At 36.7% G+C, this 23,207-nt stretch overlaps 1 protein-coding gene across 21 annotated transcripts in view; it reads right to left on the bottom strand.

The window, feature by feature from the left end:
• Window positions 1–23,207, bottom strand: part of QKI (QKI, KH domain containing RNA binding) — a 160,565-nt gene that overhangs the window by 48,815 nt on the left and 88,543 nt on the right. For all 21 annotated transcript variants that reach the window (XR_005818802.1, XM_040553432.1, XM_040553417.1 and 18 more), the window contains one exon: window positions 6,951–7,094. Coding sequence is in view for 20 of the 21 variants with exons in the window: in XM_040553432.1 (XP_040409366.1) it covers window positions 6,951–7,094 (144 nt within the window). In the remaining variant the exon portion in view is untranslated. The remainder of the gene's footprint in view (window positions 1–6,950; window positions 7,095–23,207) is intronic.

The following is a 23,207-nucleotide window of genomic DNA, read 5'->3' as shown; positions in this document are numbered from 1 at the left end:
CTTAAGGTCTGCTCAATTAAATCTTTTATTAACGTTGTTAAGCTATTAAAATTACCAGTATGGGACTTTCTTCTTCTGTAGCATTTCTTGTTTTGTTTTCATCTGTTATGTTCTGTTATACCACATTTTTGATTATCTTATCTGCAGGTGAACACACTTGGTCACAGTTCTGTGGAAGTTCAGATATATTTAAGGGTGGTCTACTGCAAGCCCTTTTTCCCTGGCTGTGTGTTCCCATTCTATCACTTCTGTCAGTGCTAAAACAGAACTGACCCCTCAGCAAGTCAGCTAATCCAAGGTTAAGCTGTCCACCAAATGGAGGCACTAAGCGGTCAGATGAAGGGCAGCACTTTCTGATGTAAAACAGGAAGCAGGAACAGCAAATCATTAAGGAATGGCAGGACTGCAGCAGCCCTTGGTTCAAACTGTCATGGAAAAACTAGGTCTGCTTCATACTACTAAAAATAATACGCTATCACCTCTCCTCCACATCAAAAAGCCTACCACGTGTTATTTAGCCATCACTCCCAAGAAGTTCAGCTGCTTCATTACCTTACTTACAGAGCTGCTTATTTACATGACGTGCACTATAAGAGACTTGCTTCTGAACTGACAAAACAGATGTAATGCAGGAATTTCCCAAATGCTTTTAAAGACAGCAGTGTCCTTTTTATGCTACTGTATCACTTACTCATCTCATAACTTTAATTGAAGAAGAAACAAACAATGGATTGCACAGCACAACCGACGTTTCAACGGGCAGACTATAGAAGGCAGCACCATATCCTCACTTGTGAAAGCGAAAATATAAAACCAGCATACCACGCAGGAGTGAGTTAGAAAGAGCTATTCAGGGAAGTCAAACTTGCATGAAGAATTTATTGTGGTTTTTCAGATGACTACAACAAGTGAAATCTTCGTAGTATCATTCAAAATTTAAGCTTTTGCTCATTTTAGCTACAGAACAATAATGTACAACATTACTACAAAATATTCCTCCCTTCCTCTCCTCTTTTTTTTTTTTTAATTTTACTAAAGCTAAAGCATGATTAGAACTCTTTCTGTTGTATCTGGTTTTCACTACGACATTAGTTTTTGCTGTGGAATTCAGCACACAAGGACAGCAGGTTAAAAATGAAGACATCTTACAGTTTATTATAGGAAGTAGAAAATAAACTACAACTAAAATTCACAACAACACTTATAAGGGAGGTATTAGAAATCTGCCTTTTTTTCCTTTATTAGTTAATAAAGATCCCCACTTTATCACACTTGTTGAAGACAGTCTTTGGGAAAGAAATGCTTTTAACTTATCCAACTGAAAGCAACAACACATTCTGCCAGTACTGTTGTCCCTTTGCTTTTTTTTCCTCTCCTGTTATATAAATAAAATGAGTTTTATATATTTAGGAGTGACTAAAAATAGAAACATCAAAGGAACATCTCTAGTAATAAGGAGTAAACAAGGAGGACCGCCAGTACTTACATACCAAGCATGACTACAAAGGACGTTCCAATTTGGTAAAAAAAAAAAAAAAAGTAAAATAAAAAGTGCAGTATACAACACATTAAACCATATGAAACACTGTAATGTCACTTTCTGCTGCTGCTCTGATAATGAGTACAGCTAACATTTGGAAGAAGTAAGCCTATACGTAAAATCCTTTTATGTCGGAGCCAGACTAGTGTGGAGAAGACACTTCAGCAAAACCAAGCCATTCAGTGTAACCATGAAAGGCTTGTCCTGTGTTTCTCTAATGTTTCTTCACAAGGTAAAGCAATAGCCTTCGAAGAAGAGAGTATCCCATTTAACACAGATATTTTTGTTTAGCCACTGAGTCACCAATGTTTATCTTAGCTCTGTCTGCATTCAAACTTCATACAGCGCTTTGCTGGTATTTTTGTTGGCATACTATGTTTCAAGACACTGAACGTAAGGAAGACTAGCATGCTCCCAAAGTCCACGATGCTTACTGGGAGTAGTTCATTACTTGATTTTTTTATTCAATTACTTTTTCATCAAAGCAAAGAGATGGCTAACACTATCTTCGAGGTGAAAATCAAACCCTTCTTCCCCAGACTTCCTTCCTCTATTTCCTTTACTCTTAATTCTGTATAATAGAAGGCAAAAGAAAACAACACTGTTCACAGAACAAAGGATTACTACCTGTTTTAATCTTTTCACTTAAGATTAATTCTTCAGGTTTTTCCCAGTCCTGTCCTTTGCCGCAGCTTATATTGAGGACAGGCATCATCAGCATGAGCTTCCCCTGTTCTCCACTATACAGAATTCAGTTGCAACTTTGTGAGGCCATTTGTATTGCAGCAAAATTAAAATGAAACATAAGCTCTTATACTGTTAAGTTGCTTATTTTCCTCTGAAAGCAGCTTGTATTTCTTATAGTACTGTCCTGGTTAACACATCTTCTAAGAACTCTGTTTGCTGCTCCTACTCTCGCTGTTCTGGCAGTACCTCGCACTTAACCTTACCAGCCCCTCAGGCCAAAATAAATTCACCCAATAGTAAAACCTTAACTCCAGAAGATTCAATCAATCACTTTCAGCAACTGCTTCAGCCTCTTGGGCAATTTTCAGGTACTTCCACACCTGCTCTCATTCTGATTTTTTACTACTCTATTATTTGTTAAGCATAGCTATTTTTTCTGTCATTTATGAAAACGTTTAAAGGACAGAGTGTATGCTTTAATTTCCTTATTTCCCAGTTTCACTAATTCATATTTATTTACCTTTCAGAACAGCTTGCTGAAAATAAACTACAGTCATGTCAGCAACATGGTTAAAGGGCAGTAACAACAATTAAATCCAATCCTCTTCAGTCCAGTTTGGTACTTCTGCTTCAGCATTTGAGGCTTTGCAGCTCTGAAAACTTTTTCTTGAAATTTGACCCAAAGACTGACAAAATTAATTTCTAACTTCAGCTCCTCTGTATGTTAAGAATTATTCAAGCTTCCCTCTATTAATTAATTAATTTGGAACTCTTCATGAATTTACACAGTCAACATTTGTGTAGTAATAGTGTTCTGGTCACTGCTTTATTTTGCATCATTTCCCTACTCCATTTTTAAATTCCTCAGCTACAGCACAAACATTTAGTACTGCACAGGATGAAATGCTGAATATAAATAATGATACCTTTCCCCATACCATACAGCTAAATATAAAAGATACTCAAGACTGAAAAATTCTGAAATCACTATTACAGGCAAGAACCATATGCACTAACAAAAGAATACAGTCTTGTACTGAAACATTCCTTCCCATTACAATCTTAAAATACTGTTACCGGAGTGGCAAATGATATTCAGTCTGACAGGGAGCATTCACAAACTATTTTGCAGTTGGCTTCAGACAAGTTGGAGACAGCAACTAAGTAAAACAACAGCTGCCCCTATCAGGGAAGAGCAATACAAAGACTTCGAAACACACTGATCCCAGATCAAATTAGAACAGATGAGTAGAAGCTGGATGTATGATCTCTCCCTCAAAAACGAAGAATGTGGAGTCAACGGGAAAAGGGGTAAAAAGCACTTGCATGAAATTTTATGCCTGTTATAGATGCATCTATAGAAGAAACAGTTAGTACAAAAGGTTTATTACTAATGAGAGAGACCTGTACATCTGTATAATAAAAGGATTATCCAGAAAACACATTCAGCTAGAAGAGTTTTTTCAACACTCCTTAGAACACATATTTCTAAAGTATAGGACCTTAGCCCTACCGCCCAGTACCCAAAATAATAATTCCAAACCTGTAATAATTACCAGAGTTACTCTGATAAACTATAATATAAATTAAGTCCCCTTCCACACACTCTGCACTTTTTTTTTTTGTATTTTCTGCAATGTACAAACCAGAACATCTTCTGTCTTTCCTTTGAAAGAGCTGCCCATCTTTACTGAACTCTTGCAAATAACAAATAAACTCTCAAAGCTCTAACAAGGAGGAGAAGAGAGATCAATAACCTGTGGGAATCACGTCAGAGAGAGCATAAGGACAGTACAGTTCAACGTGATCCCAGAAGCCTACTGAATGCTTTATTCTTCCTGTTTTTCTTTGGAGAAAAACATGAAAGAAGCAGCACCATAAGATCTTGCAGGTGTAGATAATGACCAATATCTCACTGAACTATGGGAAGAGGAAAGAATTAGCTTTATAGAATTTGAAGTACAGCCAAAACAAGTTTTCTTACCAAAGAAATGTAAAATGAATAATAATTTAAAACAAACAAAAATAAAACAAACACCATTTTGGACTTTCTCCTTAGGGAGAAAAATGTCTTGTTTAGCTTGTCTGCTTCAAGCCATCCTTTTAATTTCTGAAGATACACTGTTTGACTGTATCTTGGTAAAACATTCAAGTGAAGTGAAAAGGGAAATTAATAAATTCACATCCACAAGGAAAAATACCGCTAGTGATCCAGATTTGTAAGGTAAGAAAGAAGTAACACTCCTTAGTACTAAAATAGCCCCTGTTCTCTCAAGTACCTTCAAATGGATATCTGTTTTTAGAAATATACCTATTTATGCACTGCTAGTATAAAACATCATTAGGCTTTTTAGGAACTTGAGTATGAGAAGAACCAATTGTGCCAAGAAATTCCTATCTCATTCCCATCTTTACCACAAACTTGCTTTTTTAAAGTATATCTTGGAAAATGAAAGCATTGTCACTACATGGCAAGGGTGAGATAGAATTTTATCTCCTACATAATCTTAAATTTTACTTAAGTTGGATGGAAATAAATACACGCCTACCTTTTTATCAATTTAAATCCTCTCTTTTTTTTTTTTTTAAAACAGAATAGTTGCAGATATTCTGTTATGTGAAAGTGACTTTCCATTTATACTTCTTAAGAGTATCTATGGAATCTTCCAACAGCCAGAATTTCCCCCATCATACAATTAACTAGAATTCCCTTTTTTTAAATTAAAACGCCTGTGTTTGCCCTGATTACTTAAAGGTTTCTGGTTTCTTTCACGGAAAGATTAAAAGATGTGAACTTCAAACTAAAACAGAGCCTGGAATTTGGTCATGCAGCTGGTTATGATACTTACTGAACAGGCACAATAGATAGTGGCAAAAAACAAGTTTGCCTATGTATCACTCCATTTGTTCATACTACACATGCCTGTTTCAATGAAACATACTTTTCAGAAATGAGTCAGACCTTCAATCTCTGTACTTGGGATAAGAACCACTCAAATATCTTATGCCCACATAAAATATATAAGGAAATTAATGAACACATTCCTGCCAAAGCATTTTCCAACAGATATTACGTTTGGACGATAGTTAGCACCGATTTTTTTTCCCTAAAGGGAAAAAAAAGATTTCCCTTTAGAAAAATAATTTTAAAATCCTGCAAGAAGTACTACAGTGTACCCCCAACTAAGATACTAAATAAGGCAGAGCATTTTCAAGACAAAGAGCTGGCTGACTATACCACAACATACACCAGTTCCAGAAACCAAGCGCAACGCAAACACTCAGAGTTTACACATTAGTGCTTCGTATTTGCTGTTTCTTTTTTTGTGATCTACCAGATCATTTTTAACATAACCCTTCAGGTATATATTCAGCAATAAGAGGTACGCAGTAAAAGGCTCGACAGAATTTTGACAAAATTAATTCTGTATCAAAGGTAAGATTTTTTAAAAACTTTATGTGCTACATAATAGTTAAAGAATGAACACAGGAGTTTCAGTTTTGCCAATATAAAGTCTTTTTCTTGTTACTGTTTCTAACCTGATTATAAAGTCAGTCCTAACATGCTCTAGATCTCTTCAGTAAATGGATAAATTCGGAATGTCTTTCTCTAGTTGTCTTCTGCTCTCAGAAATTGAAAACGTGCAAAGTAAGGAGATCTACATTGTATCTTTTTCATACTTCCTAGTTAACATTCTACTATATTTTGTTAAATCAAAAAAAAAAAAGACTTTCTCCTGATCTTTGGTAACTTCTACAAATGTGTTCTGAATAATCTTTCTTACATAGCTTGTGTCACCACAAGCTTCCTCACAGCCAGCCTTTATTAATATTCACCAAACACCCAAAATCACTTGGTCATTTTAATACTAACTACTACTTTCTTCCACTAGATAAACTCATTTTTTCTCATAAGGACAAGATTTCCTCCAGTGAAAAAGATGCAATTTATTTTTATGATGCTAAAATGACACAAAAGTGGTGGAAAAAAACAGTACAAGGTGGAATTTACTTGCATGGAACGTACTACACTGCCATGCTGAGTCACTTCGAGTGAGAATACAGAGCAGATCTAAGAGAAGGGCTTGCACAGAGTAATTCTGGTCCCTGCAAAAGTTAAAGCCTTTTAAGGCTTTGAACCTTCTTTTTTTTTTTTTAAAAAAAAAAGTTAAAGTCATCTAGCTGGCCACAAGGCAGTTTATATTATCAGGGAATAAGGAATACAACTCATTTTCTAGTTCTACTATATTTATTTTTCCCCAATAAGTGATGGCAAAGTTTTTTGACATTGCATTTCTGAAGGGTTTTGTTCTTTTTGGAAGGTGTTTAATACAGTGACCTGAGAAAACATGCCTTCTGTTCTGAAAGTATCAGAATCATCTTAAACAAACATAAAACCATGTCCAATTTCCCAAACTTTAAAGCAAAACATCCTTGTACTGAAAGAAGGTAAGAAAGCTAATGTTTGCAGCAGTTCAGCATTGCTTTTTAAAGGTGATGAGAACTTCCTATATGTATATCTGAAACAGGAATAAAGTTAACCAAAAAGAATTACTCTGTTCTGAGGAATAACTCAATCAGGGATGAAACCTGTAAAGGTCATTACATTATTAACAACTAATTCCTGAACTTCACTTTAGGATGCTGCTCCGCAGTAGTATTAATTATTTTTCAGAAGTAACTCCTGAAAATGTACATCAAAGACTTGCATACAAGTACTTACTGCGGGTATCAGTAACTTTTTTACTTCTTCAACAGCCCTCTTCAGTTTTATTTCTGCTCTGTTTTGAGCATCCTCCACAGTGATAAGTACATGCAAATCTTCATTCAGGTGTTCCCAGTTGGGCTTGCCTCTGTTTTGTTCTTCCTGAAAAAATAAAACATGCAGAGCATGAGCACTGCTACATTCTGTATAAAACAATCAAATAAACAGTAGATAAACTCAGTTCTGTGAATGGTATCAACTGTATTTTCAGCAAAAGATGGGAAAAGTCTTCTTGATACTGTGGAGACAGTTTTGTTTCACATAGTTATTTAACAAGAACTTAGGTTTAAAAATACCTTTTAGAAAATGTTTTGGAGGGGGGGATTTTGTTTCTGTTCTGAAACTTTTTTTTTGGTTAAGGATAACTACAAAACAAGTGGGCTTTCTTAGACTACCTTTCCCAACCAAGTAAGTAAGAACACAAAGTACTACAGAAATACGGTTGCTACCAATATTCTTTGGAGCATTCTGTGGGTTGAACAGATAGAACATACTTGTGGTTAGGCAACCTAATGTTTTCATAAAAAGATAAACAGACGCGATACACAGAAAGCCCAACTGAATCTCTCCAAAGGATGTGAAGAGTATGATTCTTCAGTGGCAAGAACTGCTTTTCAATACTCATGCAGAAAAGGTTTCAAAAACAAACAGAACATCAAAAAGGAAATACATATACTGGATGAAGGGCAGAGACAAGGAGGAGATGGGACGGCTGCTTTAATACTGTCCACAGAAGACCACAAAACAAGACAGTCACTATTACACAGGTCCTGTGTAACATCAACAGCATTAACAATCCCAAAGATGAATCTTAGCAACAATATTAGAGGAAGGGAGGGCACGCTAAACAATTTTTTTTAAAGAAATACTTTGAACAGCAGGTATCAATATAATTAAGTTACATATTCAACTATCCATTCTTTCAGGAATAACGCAACCCAGTAGAAACTTTCCAACTCCATTTTTATTTTATTAAACAGGTAATAGACCTAGCTAAATTTAAATACAATATTTAAAATGTAATAAAATATGTAAAAACTTCAGGGAAAAAACCAAGACTTTAGAAAAAAGGGAAGGGTTTATTATGGCAACATCTGAATCCAAATAAAGCCCCCTCTCCCCCCAGTAAACAGATTTATTTAAAACCACTGAATTAAAGTTAAAATACCAGGAATTAAAAAATAAAGTATCCTGCTTGTAAGACAAATAAATATTTGTGGCTTAACCACAATTCACATCCAAAAAAGTTAAAGGTAGTGATGTTAATTGTAAACGTGTCCTTTACCCTAAATGTCATTAAAATTCCTCCAGGAAATCAGAAAGATTTAATACCAGCAAATACATGAAGTACTTTATATTCATAAATACCTGAAGGAGCACTGTTCCTTAGAACGTTCTATCTTTAATTCATCTGCTTTAAGTCTGAAATGTTTTGTGGAATAGACAAGGATAAAAATGGAAAATCATGAGAGGAGTACGGAAAACTTATGTAAAAAATCAGTACTTTGGAGGAAATTTCATTATTCTCCCTGTAACACATGTATGTATACACAAGTTCCCTTTATCAGCCACCGTGATTTTTTTTATTTTAAGAACAGTCTTTTTGATTATCTTAGAAATGTTATCCCAAGTAACTTTCTAAACAATGGTAGCTATAAAATCTCTGTGAATTTCAGAAGCTGAAAAACAAGTAAGAGAAAAATAACTCTCGTTTATAAAACAGACCCTGACACAAAGTGCAGGTGAGTTATAAGTTCCCTGCTGTAATTTAATTTCTGAAGGAACTATCTACCGCTAGGCATTCACAGCTTATTTCACTCAATCATGAACAAAACTCCACTATTACTAAACTATTCTTTTTTTTTTTTTAATCTGAAGCAGAAGTGAGTTATTTTATTTTAGAATTGTGACAAGCTATATTCATACGAGGTAGTGAAAAGTATTTTGTTAAAATTAATTAGATAAGGTTCCTAAACCAGCAGAAGGCACAGCAAGAACATAGCACAGCAAAGAACATTCTGCTCTCTTCTTGCACCGACAGCTAGTGAGCTGACACAGAGTGGGAAAGGTACAGGTTTACTAACATAACAAATTCATGATAACCTGCACAACCATAACACCTCCCAAAAATACCAGAGCAAGACGGACAAATGACAAGGAGAATTATCCCCACGTAAAACAGCCAGTTTTGTTCCTGAAAAAGAGGGGATATCTAAATGCAGTTTTGCTACCTGTGGCGTGACCAATGCAATACTTGTAGACAATGGGGCAAGAAAGGGGCCTGCTGCGCTCCAGTGAGTTCTTTTACAATTAAAATAGCACAATGCAAAGTCTCACCACCTGTCAGCAAAGAAAAATAAAACATATTGTTCCAGTGCATGTATGCCTGACTTGTAACTTTTAGAATAAACAAAAAATACTTTAATATATAATAGGAAGTAGACTGCCTCTCTGTGATTCGGTATTGGAGAATTTCAGATTAACAACGGCTCAAATATTGATGCTATACTTCAAATTATTCTGTCATACCATGAAGAGTTTTCTGTCGTCGTAGTGTTGTGTTTGTTTAGTTTTTTAAAAGTTTTAAGATAATACACAGATTATACTGTAGGTCATGTATTCACAAGACTTGCACACCCCATGATTTATTCTTAGGTGTAACACACTGTTTTAGGTCAATAATCACATGTACTACCAGGTCAGACCTCACAACACAGTCACACAACTACTAGTAGGATGACAACTGAACCCGTGTATGACAGTTACTGCTCCTTTACTATGACCTTAAGTGTTCTAATACACAAATAAAAGCCTTGCTGCTGTGGAGAGTACAGTTTCTTAAGTCAAATGGCAAGACTGAAAGAAAGTTTAAGGAGCATGGAAGTCCATACAATGTATTTCAAAAAAACAATTAGTCAAAAAAAAAGGAACAGTCAGGAACAGGCTTCTAATTTCTTCTGTCTCAATGCACTTGGGCTTAGAGTCCTTCTACTGCTCCAATTCTGTTCCAGAAGTTGCTTTCCTAGTGGGTTAACTGTTTTGCAAATGTCTGTCATTTGCTTTGTTAGAAGTCTAGTGGAAAGTTACACAAATGGTTGGGGGGTTTCCTTGTATGTTTTTTTTTAAAAAAACAAACAAAACAACAACAACAACACAGGAAATTCAGATATACACTAAGTCATTCATTCCAAGAGAAAGTCAGATCCAAAATGCATTGCAGGGCTAGGTTCACAGGAGGAGAGAGAACCTGCAGTTAAGAGCTGCAACATTTTATGCTACCTTATTCTCCTTTTAAACCCTGAAGAGATGTTGGGAAAATATATTTTCTCTGAAGTAAAACAATTACTTAAATTAAGCTAGTTGCCTTTATGCAACTTGTCTTAAAAACATCTTTTCCCAGTCCAGTAGAAGGCTGAACAGGTCAACTGAGTATTATCTGGAAGTCTGCTTGGAAGGTGTTTCTCTTAAGACTCATAAAATATGGTCTGAGACTTTAAGGGTTATTTTGAGTTTGGTTCTGAAATTGTTTTGGGGGAGAAGGTGATGAAACAGCAATCATGAGGAAACGGCTAGGAGATGCTCACTGTGAAGCTTTGTAGAAAGTGTCATGATTTTGGTTAAGATGTATAATTTTCTTCATAGAGGAACAATACATTGCTGTGTTTTGGGTTTTTGATGAAAATAGCGGTGATTACACCCCGATGTTTCAGCTGTTCCAGAGCTGTGCTCACACAGAGCCCAGGACTCTCCTGCTCCTGGTGCTGCCCTGCCAGTGAGTAGGCTGGGGGTGCTCCAGGAGCTGGGGGGGGGACACGGCCAGGACAGCCTGGGCTGGCCAGAGGGGTGTCCCACATCATGGGGCACCGTGCTCAGCTGGGGCAAAGGAGGAGGAAGGGGTGAAGTTGGGAGTGATGGCGTTTGTCCCTCTGAGGAGCCGCTCAGTGTGCTGAGCCCTGCTGGCCTAGGAGCGGCCGAACCCCTGCCTGCTGATGGGAAGCAGCGAGGGGATCCCTTGCTTGGCTTTGCTTGTACGCCCGGCTATTGCTTTACCTGGTGAACTGTCCTCCTCTCAACCCATGAGTTATTGCACTTTTACCTTTCCAATTCTCTCCCCTATCTCTTCTGGGGACAATGACCATGGGCTGGGTAGTGCTGAGCTGCCTGACGAAGCTAAACCACAACAGAAAGAAATTGGAAATGGTGGCTATCTTGAATTGAATCGCAGCTAAGACAAACCCAATAACTTGAAACATCAGAATGGCTGAGGTCAGAAAGGATGCCTAGCAATCACCCCGTCCAACACCCTGCTCAGGGCAGGGTCAACTAGAGCATGTTGCTGAGGGCCAGGTTTTGAGCATCTCCAAGGTTGGAGACTCCACAGCCTCTCCAGACAACCTGTTCCAATGTTTGACCTCTAGTCATAGTTAAAAAAAAAAAAAAAGCCTTTTTTTTCCCTCATGTTTAAATAGAACTTTTCTGTATTTCAGTCTGTGCCCATTGCCTCCCATCATCCTTCGGCAGCACTATCAAGTGATTCAGCCACGTTGCCAGGTCTGCCCAGAGTAAAAAAAACATAAGGAGTAACAGGAATTGCCTTGAGAGTTACTTTGGGCCAAAACACATTCGTTAGCACAGCAGGAAGGGTACATACATAGAAGAAAGAAACAGCACCAAGAAAACCAGGAAACCTGAATAAAAGGCTGAGGGAAAATAAATTCAATTACATATATTCAAAACTGCATAATGTACACAAGAAGTAATTTACAGCATGAAGTTCTGCTGCATCCCTAAAATTGTTTATATAAGAATTATACAGGAAAAATGGAGATAGAAAAGATGCAGGAGATTAGAGAATAAAATGATTTATGTCACAAGCTTGGGGAACAACAGTATTAGAAGAGCTTAATTACAACCAAAGTATCTTGTCTGCTAAATTAAAGAACATTAAGAGTAATATAACTGGCAGATGAAATTTCACTGTGTTCCTTGTCTGGCAGAAATTTCGGTATCCTTAAATATGGCCTAATTCTGTAAACAGATTTTGTTTTCCTTCTGTTGCCTGTGAGTATATACTCATTATCCTCAGGGTACCTGTACACAATAATGGACTTAAAGAAACTGTTCAATATTTAACTTACTATTAAGGTCACTGCGTCAAGTAGTTTAAAAAAATTTCTTTCTATGACTCCTTGAAATTTCATTCCACAGAAATCATAAAAAGAGAAGAGGTTAGAGGTTTTTTTCTGGGGGAGCAGAGGAGGATTTTGTTGTTGTTATGCTTTGATTTTTTTTGTTGTTAAGGAGATAAAAGGCAAGCAGAGGATGCATCTGATTTGCATCTAAACAGCGAAGCTTTAATATTAAAAATGAAGTCCTTCTCCCTGTTAATTTCCATCCTGTTTTCCATAAACCTCACCTTTACAACAGTCATTCCGAGTCATGGCCTTATTCCTCCTGGATCCCAATACTTCAAGGCCATTTATACTCGTATCTTCATATCCCATCCCAAAGCTTCCTTCTTAGTACCTCTGCTATTGACTTGACCCAAAAAAAAAGTGACCACAGATAACTAGCTAACTGTAAACTAAGCATACAGATGACTGAAAACTTGTCATATCCCTTCCCTCAACCAGGATTATTAATTTAGGCCTCTCCTCTACCTGGCCAATAGTTTTCACAGAACTTTAAATCCAAAAGAAGTGTCTGTCAAGCCTGACTGAAATTATTCAAGAGATTCATATGGTGAAAGGGGAATATATGAGAAAGAAAGGGGAAAAATGAGAAAAGGCCCCAAATCACAAAATATTTTCATTAAGCACGTTTTAGAAACTCAAACTGTTTCTCACAACAAATGCCTAAAGTATTGCCCATCAACTAAAAAGAAGTTGACTAAAAAAAATAATCAAACTAATGAAGTAGAATCCTGTCATTTCCAGCTGTTAAAATGGCATTAAACAAAACTGAAAAACTGAAAACAAATACTTTTCCAGTATCTGTTTATAAACAGGCAGGGATATATTAAACAACAATGAAAGAACGCAATGTGATCAAAACAGAAAAAAAGTTTTCCACAAGGATTATTTTTCTTTCATTTTAGAAAGCTACGGCCCATAGCATTAAAAAAGTACAACTCCCATCCTGTGCACTTTTTCCAATATAATTCATACAAATTCCAGCACTGTTGGTCGTTAGAAAATCCAAACACAGCTCAGTAGCAGAGGCTTTTTAAATAAATAAAGCCACTGGCACAGGGGAATGTTGAGAATGTACCTCAGTATCCTCACTTATCCTGAAGCAATAGATTATTGGATGGTGAAAACAGAATTTAATTACAACAAGCTGCTCTCCGTACTGACTTACAAAGAAGAATATGGAAAAACTAAAGCACAATTGAAGAATGTTTGCATGCAATGTCAAATTGAATGCTAAAATTAAAAGGCATCAAAATAGCATTATTCTTTTAAACCATGCAAGGTTTAATTCAGTGACATTCTAAGAAGTTTAATTACAATTATTCTAAGGTGTAAGAATCAGTCCAATCACTCAGCCACATCACACAGTTGAATAGAGGTGGTAAGATGTGGAGAGAAGTTTAGCTATCTAGTACAATTACCACAATGTATTTTGCATAATAAATTGTGCGATGGGTACGTTACAACTGACAGTAGTTCTAGAGGAAGGTTTTTGTTCCATAATGAAAACTTTCACAAATACATGTTTTAAAAGTAACTGGAAAAACAGAAAAAGAAACTGTGTGAACATACAAAAATGTTAACATGTTGATTTAAAGCAATTTTAAAACCAAAGTTAAATTAACTTAAAAGTGACGAATCAGTAAGCTCATTCATTGTAAGAGAATTCTAGTCTTGCTCTAGTTTTCGTATTTTTAAGAGTTAATATGCATTATAGCCATGCAACAACGTTAGGTTTAAATTAATGAGTCATTCAGCAGAGTAACACTGCTCAACCACTCAGTACCGATTACACGTTATTTAATGAGCTTTTGTCAACACAGTCAAACTGGTAAAACCAAGCCAGAGCAATCTAAGAAGATTTTTTTCCCTAACCTACTCATTACTCCCAACCCTTCACGGGCCACATGACTTGTTGATCTCATGTTGTCCAACACTGTAATAATTTTTTCTGCCAACCTCATATACAGCACTTCATTTTTGGAGCTTTTCTTAAAGAGATCATTGAAAACGAACATTCAGAAGACAGATGGTTTCTATAACATTGTGCAAGGAATAAATATGTAGATGTGAAGAAGAATAAATACTTAGAAGCGTCAGATATAAAAGTCACTCCGTGTCAGCTGATACGTATTCATGACAGCTCTAGCCCATGCAAAACAAAAATCATTTCTGTCATCTACTGTTGCCTTACGTCCTTCTGTGACCAATCTAACATCTTCAAAAGGTTCACTCCCCTTACCAGGTGGTCTCTCTTGCTCCCTCCACTGGGGCTGGCCCCAGCACCATGCCAAAGAGCCAAGCCAACATGCTCCCACTCCCCCCCCCCCCCATTTTCTGACGGACAAGTAAGTTGAGTAAGATCATTAGGGACTAGGCTACTGAGTGTCAACACCAGGTCGGTGCTGTAATTCAGGGAGGTGGAAGATGAGGGAGCATATTCTGAACACTTAAAGTGCAACTTAAAGACTGGTTCACCATTCTCATAAAACTATTCCATGTGAAAGCTCATTATGTGTAAGCCCGCGTAATACTCTTACCTTTATTATCTGACATGAAGCAACCTGTTCATATACGTAAAAGCAAGGTATTAAATGCTAGCACGTAATAATAATTGTATTTACAAACATGGAGGTCTACCTAATAGCCTCCTTCTCCTCTGATTTTGTCAGTAAATCTGAGTAAATCTTGATAGGACTGGTGAACAAAAAATACCCTGAAAAAAAAACCAACACCCCACTCCAAACCTGTATAAACATGTGCATTTGTATGATATACTCCTGACGTTAATATTTCAGTCAAGTTGTTACTTTAGAAGATGCCTGCATATGGAATCAGCACTTAGGTTTTCATCAGATGAAACTCCAAGCCAGCCCTGCAGAAAACCAGTTCAAAATGATGCACTAATTACAGTATCTGTTTGAACAACAGAAGTAATTTTTATAACATGAAGCATAGGAACACACTGATTGTCCTAACCCCTGCTGATAAACTGCTTTAATTGTGCAGTTACAGTCAGGCAAATTAACATAGACTTTTGCTCCTACTGAGTTTCTAATGATGGCAGTTCAAAAGCAGAAAGCTGCTGAAAAACAATGTAACAAAAGAAATACTGAAGGAGGAACACCTGGCCAGGGAGAACAGTAACTTACTTCATGTCTAAAAATTCTGATGGGGGCTCTCTCATATGGAAGCAAAAGATTATTTGCTTAAATGAATGCAGTCACGTGCTCACTGTTAACTTGAATGGCAGACAAGTTAGTATTATTATACCTTTAATTATCCATCATTCTTCTATAGTGGGCCCCGTTCAAGACAATTCTGGATTAAAAAGCGGTTCTCTTCCATCTCATTAAACTAGCCAGTATCTGTCAAACACTGTTAAAGGCCATTACCTAAAAAATATTTTAAGTACTTAAAAAGTAGAACAATGGCATAAAACAACCTAATATTTAAACGCATAGAATAGGATTTTGTCCTAGGTCTCTCTGAGCCTCAATACAGACATGGTGCCCAGCAAAATTCAAACCAAGTACACTCCCCAAGTTCATATCTGCTCTGCAGTCAAACTGGTTCCTACATGCATGAAATACCACATTGGATCTTTTTAAAGCTGTGGCTTCATGACACAACTGAGCTGCTCCAGTAACGACTGTCTGCTGACCAGAGAGGAAGCCTTGATGACCAAGCCAGCACTCTTCAACCACTGCTGCTCTGCATCTTCCTAGCTGTACAAGAACTGCTCGAGCTAGCAGAAAACTTCCTGTTCCAAAGGGTAACCTGCTGTGAAACAGGCAACAAGTGCACTCTTCAATATATTCTTCCTGCATGTTTGTCTCAAAAGTTGTGCTGCTGTGAAAAACAACAGCAAAGATCCGTGGAACGAGCTGTACTGTCGAGTGCAACAGGAACTCTTGATAGAACTGGAGCCTGTTATGATGTTAGTGTTATTAATTTAATTATTAACATTAACTTAGGATACAGTTTTGCATGACAGTTTAGCCAATCTAAAATCAAGACACCAATGAAAAAATAAGCATGAGCCAAAAAAAAGCATGATCCTTTTCCCTTTATTTCATAGATATGAAACCACCTCCTTCAACCATTCACTTATCTTAAGATGCTGAAATGATGGTGAGTGTCAGGCCATAGTGATACGGCCATTATAATCCAGGAAAAACATGAGGAAAAAGAAACAGGTCCCCTTACAATTGACTTTTTGTTTTCTTTTCCTTACACTTGCCCAAGCTTTTATTTGTAGCCACTGTGAGATTGGTCACCTCCCTAGCCCATCAAACCGTGCAGCCTCACCAATATGGGCACTTACCAACAACAGAGTGGGTAGGTGTATGAAACAAACCCACAGACCTGTTACACATGGAATCAGCGTCAAAACAACAAACTCCAAAACCAGTGTTACAACTGGCACTTTGCACTGAAGATCTGTCTATGCCTTTGTATCCTAACTTTGACACCTCCCACATCTCTTGCAAGCAGGGTAGCAAATCGGCAAAAGTAGCATATCAGATAGCTGTAGTTTATAAAACTGAAGCTGAAACACTCTTATTCCTAATTCAGATACTATCAAGAATATATAATTCACTTAAAAGTTGGAAAAAATTGCAATGGATGTAAGGATTCTACCTGGAAGCTATAGCTAGTTTTCATACACTTAAGTAGCAGAGTTAGTGACTCCCGCAGTCCTGTCATTAAAGAGGAGTCACTTGGTTCTTCGTTGTTTTACAGTCTTGCTTATAGGCCTCGAAGAACGTACATCACACAAACGGCAGTTTAAAATTCAAAGGAGTACAGTAAACATGCAAAGTTTTTCTAATCAGTAAGGGTTAGTATAGAGTGATACGCCTGTGTTTCTTTTTCATACACAAGTCATATGCGAAGGACCATTACCTCAGCAAACAACCCAACTGGATTATTTTAAGATAACACTGCAAACACCACCAAGCCCAACTTCTCCAAAAGGGGCTTACTTATGACCATAACCTTATTCTAGAAATACGGAATCTCCATGCACGTCCTTACTCTGATTTTTAAGACACTGCAGCTTTCAACCTAATGTGAAATAAGGCCGATGGACAGCAACAGGCTAATAGCAATTTTTAATAGTGCTCATTGCACTTTTGTCTCCTCTGTACTGAAAAGATGAAAATAATATTTCGGTTCCTTTACCCAAATCATTTATGACCTCTCATGTCAGGCTTTTTGTCCAATCTCTCCCCCCAACGGGAGACTGTTCCATGTATGAGGAAAACAAGGGTGAACTCTTTCCTCTTCAAAAGTGAGTGAAATAACCAAATATAAAAATTTTCTTTCAACAATAATTAATTTGGGTAAGTAACATACATTTGCAACCTTCAATATTCAATGATTTTATTTTCCTTCCTAAGTCACTGATCTAAATTCCAAAACAAGGCATCTGCCTTCAGGACTTCAAGGCACCAGCAGGTATTCTGTTTTCACAGAAGCATTCTCTAGCTTTTATAGCTCAAATTTTATTTTTCTCCATAAAACGAGCTCTGCTGCATTAATAGAAGTTTTGTTTTCAGGTTTTGCCCTGGTTTCAAACTACTGTGTTTTCTTACTTTTGTCCAAAACAAATAAGAGCTATATATAGAAGCATATATTTTAACTTAAGAATGGACTATCTTGAAATTGTGATCTTGAAAATAATCTGAATTATTTTACATTGATTTCTGTTTTTGGGGATGAAAGTAAGAAGTTTGGTATGCACACATATCCTCAGGGATACTGGAGAATTTAGCAAGAATTTCACACACAAAATGCATATAGCATAAACACAATGCTTGCATGTATGTATTAAAGAAAGGAATGCAGTTGTTGATACTATTTAAAATTACCATGAAGTAGCAAACTTAATCTAGTCACAGGAGTTTTTTTATTTTGTCACTAATTGACAGAAAAAGACAATATATCCAAAAATATACCAGTTTTCATGAACTAGTTATTCCCCCCTACATCCCAAGAAATTATTTCTTAAAGCAGTATCAACATATAATAATAAATATACTTTTAAAGTATATTAAGATTCTTACAAATCTCAATTTTTACTTATTCATTCCACTAGCTGTATTACATTTTAATCGACAATTATATTTCTACTATGGAAGAAGACTAGCACACCAAGGCATACCCTTGCTATGGTGGATTTTCTGATTAGGGCTATTATTCAGTTTCTATCTTCATTTTTAAACATAGTTTGGAGTACTATTGCCACTATGTTCCTGAAAAGACTCATTAGAAGTCCTATACAAAATAAGTAAGTAAACAGTAAACTTTAATTTAGGTAGATTCAAGCATCAAACTACCACACTGACAACAATTTCTGCTTAACTATAATTTATGTCTCTGTATTCTACCAGAAAACTTACGAAGGTGTCTAAAACTCTGCTGAAGTGCGTACTGGAAAGCAAAACAGTCCTAATTAAACTGAAAGTCTGATACCTGTCTTCCACCTGGAGATCTCAAACCAGAAGAGCTGAAAATGTTAACACCCAACAGGACCTAATCTGACATCACTTTTCAAAACTAACTCAAGGCACAGCAACTTTAAGAAAACTGCTTCAAGACAGAAGTTGCAGCTCCACGAAAACATAATGTAACAGTGCAGTGGTTGGAACACTTGTCCAGGAAATGACAATCCAGATCTGGAGCTCCTCTTTTGCCAAAAAAAAAAAATACATGCTGCTGTTCTAGGAGTGCCCTAACCTCATACCAAAGATAGATTGAGCAAGGCACCGTCCACTTGATCTGTTAGGAAGGAAGGCAGATTGTTGCCCACGAGATTTAAAAAACAGTAAAATACAGAGTGCTGGAGGCATCTCTAGCCCAGAGATCAAGGAAGAGACCAGGAGATGGGTTCCCATTTGTTTTAACCTAGGACCAGAGGCTTTTTGCAATTCTGAATGATTGGTTAAAATGCACTTTGGTTAAAAATGGTTAAAATAGCACTTGGAGAAGCTGGATGTCCAACTTCAGGGTGAGCTGCTTGGTTTTCCCTTATCCACTCATGTATCTTTCAATTTCATCTGTGCAATGACCACGAAGGTGGAAAGTGTTTTCTAAGCCTATGGATTACCCATTGAGAACTTAGAGGAAATAACAGAGCTATTCCATGTTTCTGAATAACTGTTCTATTGTTTAAACACAAGTGCTACCACTACCTCAGCTGGATAAAAAATACCCATTTGTTGCTTTCTCTCTGGCTTCTGGTCTACACAGTATAGTACTTCTGAATATTTCTTTAGAGATTGTTTTGGATAGTTAAGAAGAGGGAAGAAAACAACCCTTCTGTACTGCAATTTGGACTGCCATTTACAGCTACTGAACCTTCAATGGTGCAATCAACGTAGCACTACTCACCAGCACCAGTAAAAGCAAAAATGATAAAAAATACACAAAACAAATGATATTTTTGTATTCAATGGAGAACATGATCAGCTCTTACATTGTCAGTATAATTTTACATTTTCAACATACGCCTTCCTCTTTTGAAGCACTATCGTGTAACTTTCATTAAAAATAACTACCACAGATAATTGTGGCATCTGTCTTTACTGAACTTCAACCATTTTTTTTCTCTCTAATCCATGTTTTATTTCCTCTCTGTCTTGCTTAGCTTTGATTGCTGATTTGCATACCAAATCTGGTCAATGCATGAGCACTCCCCTCCTCAATAATTTGAGCTCAATGGAGAAACCGATCAATTTAGCACTGAGCTCATCCTCACACAAACACCCTAGAGCTCCAGCTCTTTTGTGACAGCTCCACACAGAAACAATGTTGATCAAACCATGAGGGTCAAGAAATAACAAAACAGAATTTTGCTTTTCTTCAGGTGCTACTCCTAAAGAGTCAAAGCAAGAATTCCATTGATTTTTCACTCATTTATGTCAAAAGACTAAGGAACAGATGAAGCAACATTATTTTGTCTTTTTTTTTTTTAAATTAGGAATGACTGATTTTCTTCTACTTTAAACTGAATTTACAGCACTGTTAAAGAAGGAGAAAGAAATATGGAAAGAAAAAATGTATTAGCAAAATGACCTTTTGAAGCTATGACAATAAATATAGCTGCTTACACCCAGCATTTTAATGCTAACATACTCTCTGCTTCCTTAATCTCAACTTGTCTGTCACTTCCAGAGTCCAGTGACTCAGCCTCTGCTTGAAAAATCCCACCCTAAGTCCAACCCATTTGGCTATTTGGCTTCTACTGGCTCCTCACAGATGAGGCATAAAAGACATTAATTGAAAAACACTGAAAAATCTTATTCATCTCCTAATACCTACTTGTACCTCTAATATCAGTAGGGATTCCTCTGCATAAACCTTGGTGAAGGGCTTAAGGGCTTATATTGTGAAGACAATGTTATAAAACGACAAGACAGTCATGTCAAACCCTCATTTACTTGAGTAACAAAATAATTATGCACTTCTAGAAAAGAGAACTACTCCTACCCACATTCTCATGCTGTTAACATTTACAATAATACCTGATTGCTAAACCTCCTTAACAACTTTCCATGAACTTCGTAACTTTTAGCAAGAAAAATAAAATCTTGTTCACTCCAGATCTTTGCACAAAGGTACACAAGAATGTCGCTACAGAACATTTTTAACAGAAATTCAGACTGGGCATGTTAATTTAACCTCAGCGTGCCAAGAAAATTGAAAAGTACCACCTCTTAACCCTCAATATAATAGAAAAGTTTCAGATATGGTTATAAAATTGCACAAAACTACTTTCAGAACAGCCAAAAAATTTTTAAAAAATCAAAAGGAAAATTTTTCTCTTGACCTCTGTTCAAGACCATAAAAAAGTTACCTTATCTTTAAGATCAGAAGACTTACAATGAACAATTTTATACCAACACGTTGCTTGCTTTACTCATTTTAGGAGCCAAAACAAAACAGCTAGATATTAGTTTCCAACAGCTTTTTGAGCCATAAAGAAAACCTGTTCATACACTGTGAAGTTTAAAAAATGCAAAAAGATGAAACAAACATTCCTTAATGAAAAATGGGGTACCAGTTTTGATATGATTACATCTATCATTTTTCTTATTTCAATTCTTGAGATGAATCTGCCTTGAAGAATTCCTCAAAGATGTGTAATGGAGCAGGTGGTTGAATCACTCCTGCTTCCAGCAGGGATGGCAAGAAGATACTCAAGCATCTAGGCAGCTAAATTGTATCCTGAATAATTAGATTCAAATCACCTCTGATGCCAACAAGGAAATGTGGTGCTAACCATACGCCAAACACTTTCAGAAGATGTTCCTTAAATGAATATTGCGAACTTCAGATGCAGTGTCTGTGCTTATGAACTTGAACACTGATCTTATGTAGTGAAGTTGAGAAAAACTTTTCTAAATCACAACTTCTAACTAATCTGATTTTTTTTTAATTTGTTTTGTTGTTTTCTTCTGTGGAAGGGTTTGTTCCCTCTTCTTTGTACTACCAAAAGCCCTAAGCCCTTCCAGGGCCAGTTCAACACAGCAGCAAACTACTGCTGTCAGATTAAGTTTCTGCCTGCTTAGCAAGCTGAACTGGCTCAGTGACACATCCCAGAAGCAGCAGACAGAACAAAGGAGGGCACAGAAATATCCCCTTGTGGGAAGCTGCCAGCTGTCAGTCACACCTTCAGCACAGGCACAGTCTGCCTGCAGCAGGAGGCAGCAAGCCACTCGCAACAGGCAGGAGGACGAGGGAGCCCCATGCTCTCCCAAACAATACTCTCTAGATGTACTGGGCTCAAGTATTGCTCAAGTCAAATGCTATTTTACATACATTGCTACTTACATGCCAAGTAATCTGAAAACTCAGTTTCCATTCACCTCACCTTAGGCACACAAAGCAATCAAAATTTTCATTGACAAATATTGCATCTCAGTTGCTCACCTGAAAAATTAACATCCCATTTATTTAAAAAACAAAAAACATTCATTGTATAGTGATGAACTTCAAGGAAAAGTTCATTTGTACAAAAAGATCATAATAAGCAACCTTAATTCTAGCATCTTCTAATTTGCATTTACAATTCCAACACTTCTTTAAAAATGCACATAGGGAACATCAGCTGGGTTTCACTATCCCCATTTCCTTATCCATCATACAGCAGCATTAATACTGCCCTATTATGTAAGACTTTTTTTTTTAAAAAAAGCTTTTGTAATCACTTAGGAGTGCTTTGTACTAACAGAATGATAATAATTAACATGCCACTCAGTTATTCATGCTCTCTCATTTCTTCACCCAGTGATTTCTTCTGCAGTACTAAGTTCTGGAATTTTCACATTTAAAGAAACATCACGAGAATGCCTTGCATTTTGGACTAGATAGGGGTGAGACCACAAGTGATGCTCAGAGTTAATTCTGCACTCAGCTGCCCTCATGAAACGATTGCAGACAGGCTTTATCTTAATGACAAGGTACTACTGAGCAGATTACTGGCCGTGATTCTCATCCTACTGCTTAAATAGTGGCTTGCTTTGAAGAAAGCCTGACTTTTTCCTGTTCTTCAGAAAAATTGGTCTTTTGGAGAAGAAAAGCAAATTGGTTGACTGACATTACGAACTCATTTTTCATAGAATACTGCTGTTAAACAGACACTATGTTACATCCTGAATAAGTTCACGTGATGTTAACAAGTGTATTGTGCTGTCCAAGCAGGGTAGGAGGTTCGTTACAGTTAAAGTCAACTTAAGAGCTAAATTTCAGAGTCACTTTAACCCATTTATATACTAATTGATTTGCTCTGCATCTAGAAACTCACCCAATAATTAAAATGTTCTCAACAAAATTACTTTTACATTTAAGCTGTTTTTCTGAGTTTCTTGTTGTTTTTTAAAGAATGGGCTGTGTGAGCTTTGTATTGTCTGCTTTAGATTTGTATTACGATAATGCTGTTAAGCAGTGGATAAATACTGCATAATGCTGTTGTCCATAATTTATTCTACTTTTTCATCAAGAGGGACCCACAGTC

This window comes from Cygnus olor, chromosome 3 (genome assembly GCF_009769625.2).
Source record: "Cygnus olor isolate bCygOlo1 chromosome 3, bCygOlo1.pri.v2, whole genome shotgun sequence".
Taxonomy (NCBI): Eukaryota; Metazoa; Chordata; class Aves; order Anseriformes; family Anatidae; genus Cygnus; species Cygnus olor.
The sequence above is the reverse complement of the archived record's forward strand: the minus strand, read 5'-3'. Positions and strand labels throughout refer to the sequence as shown.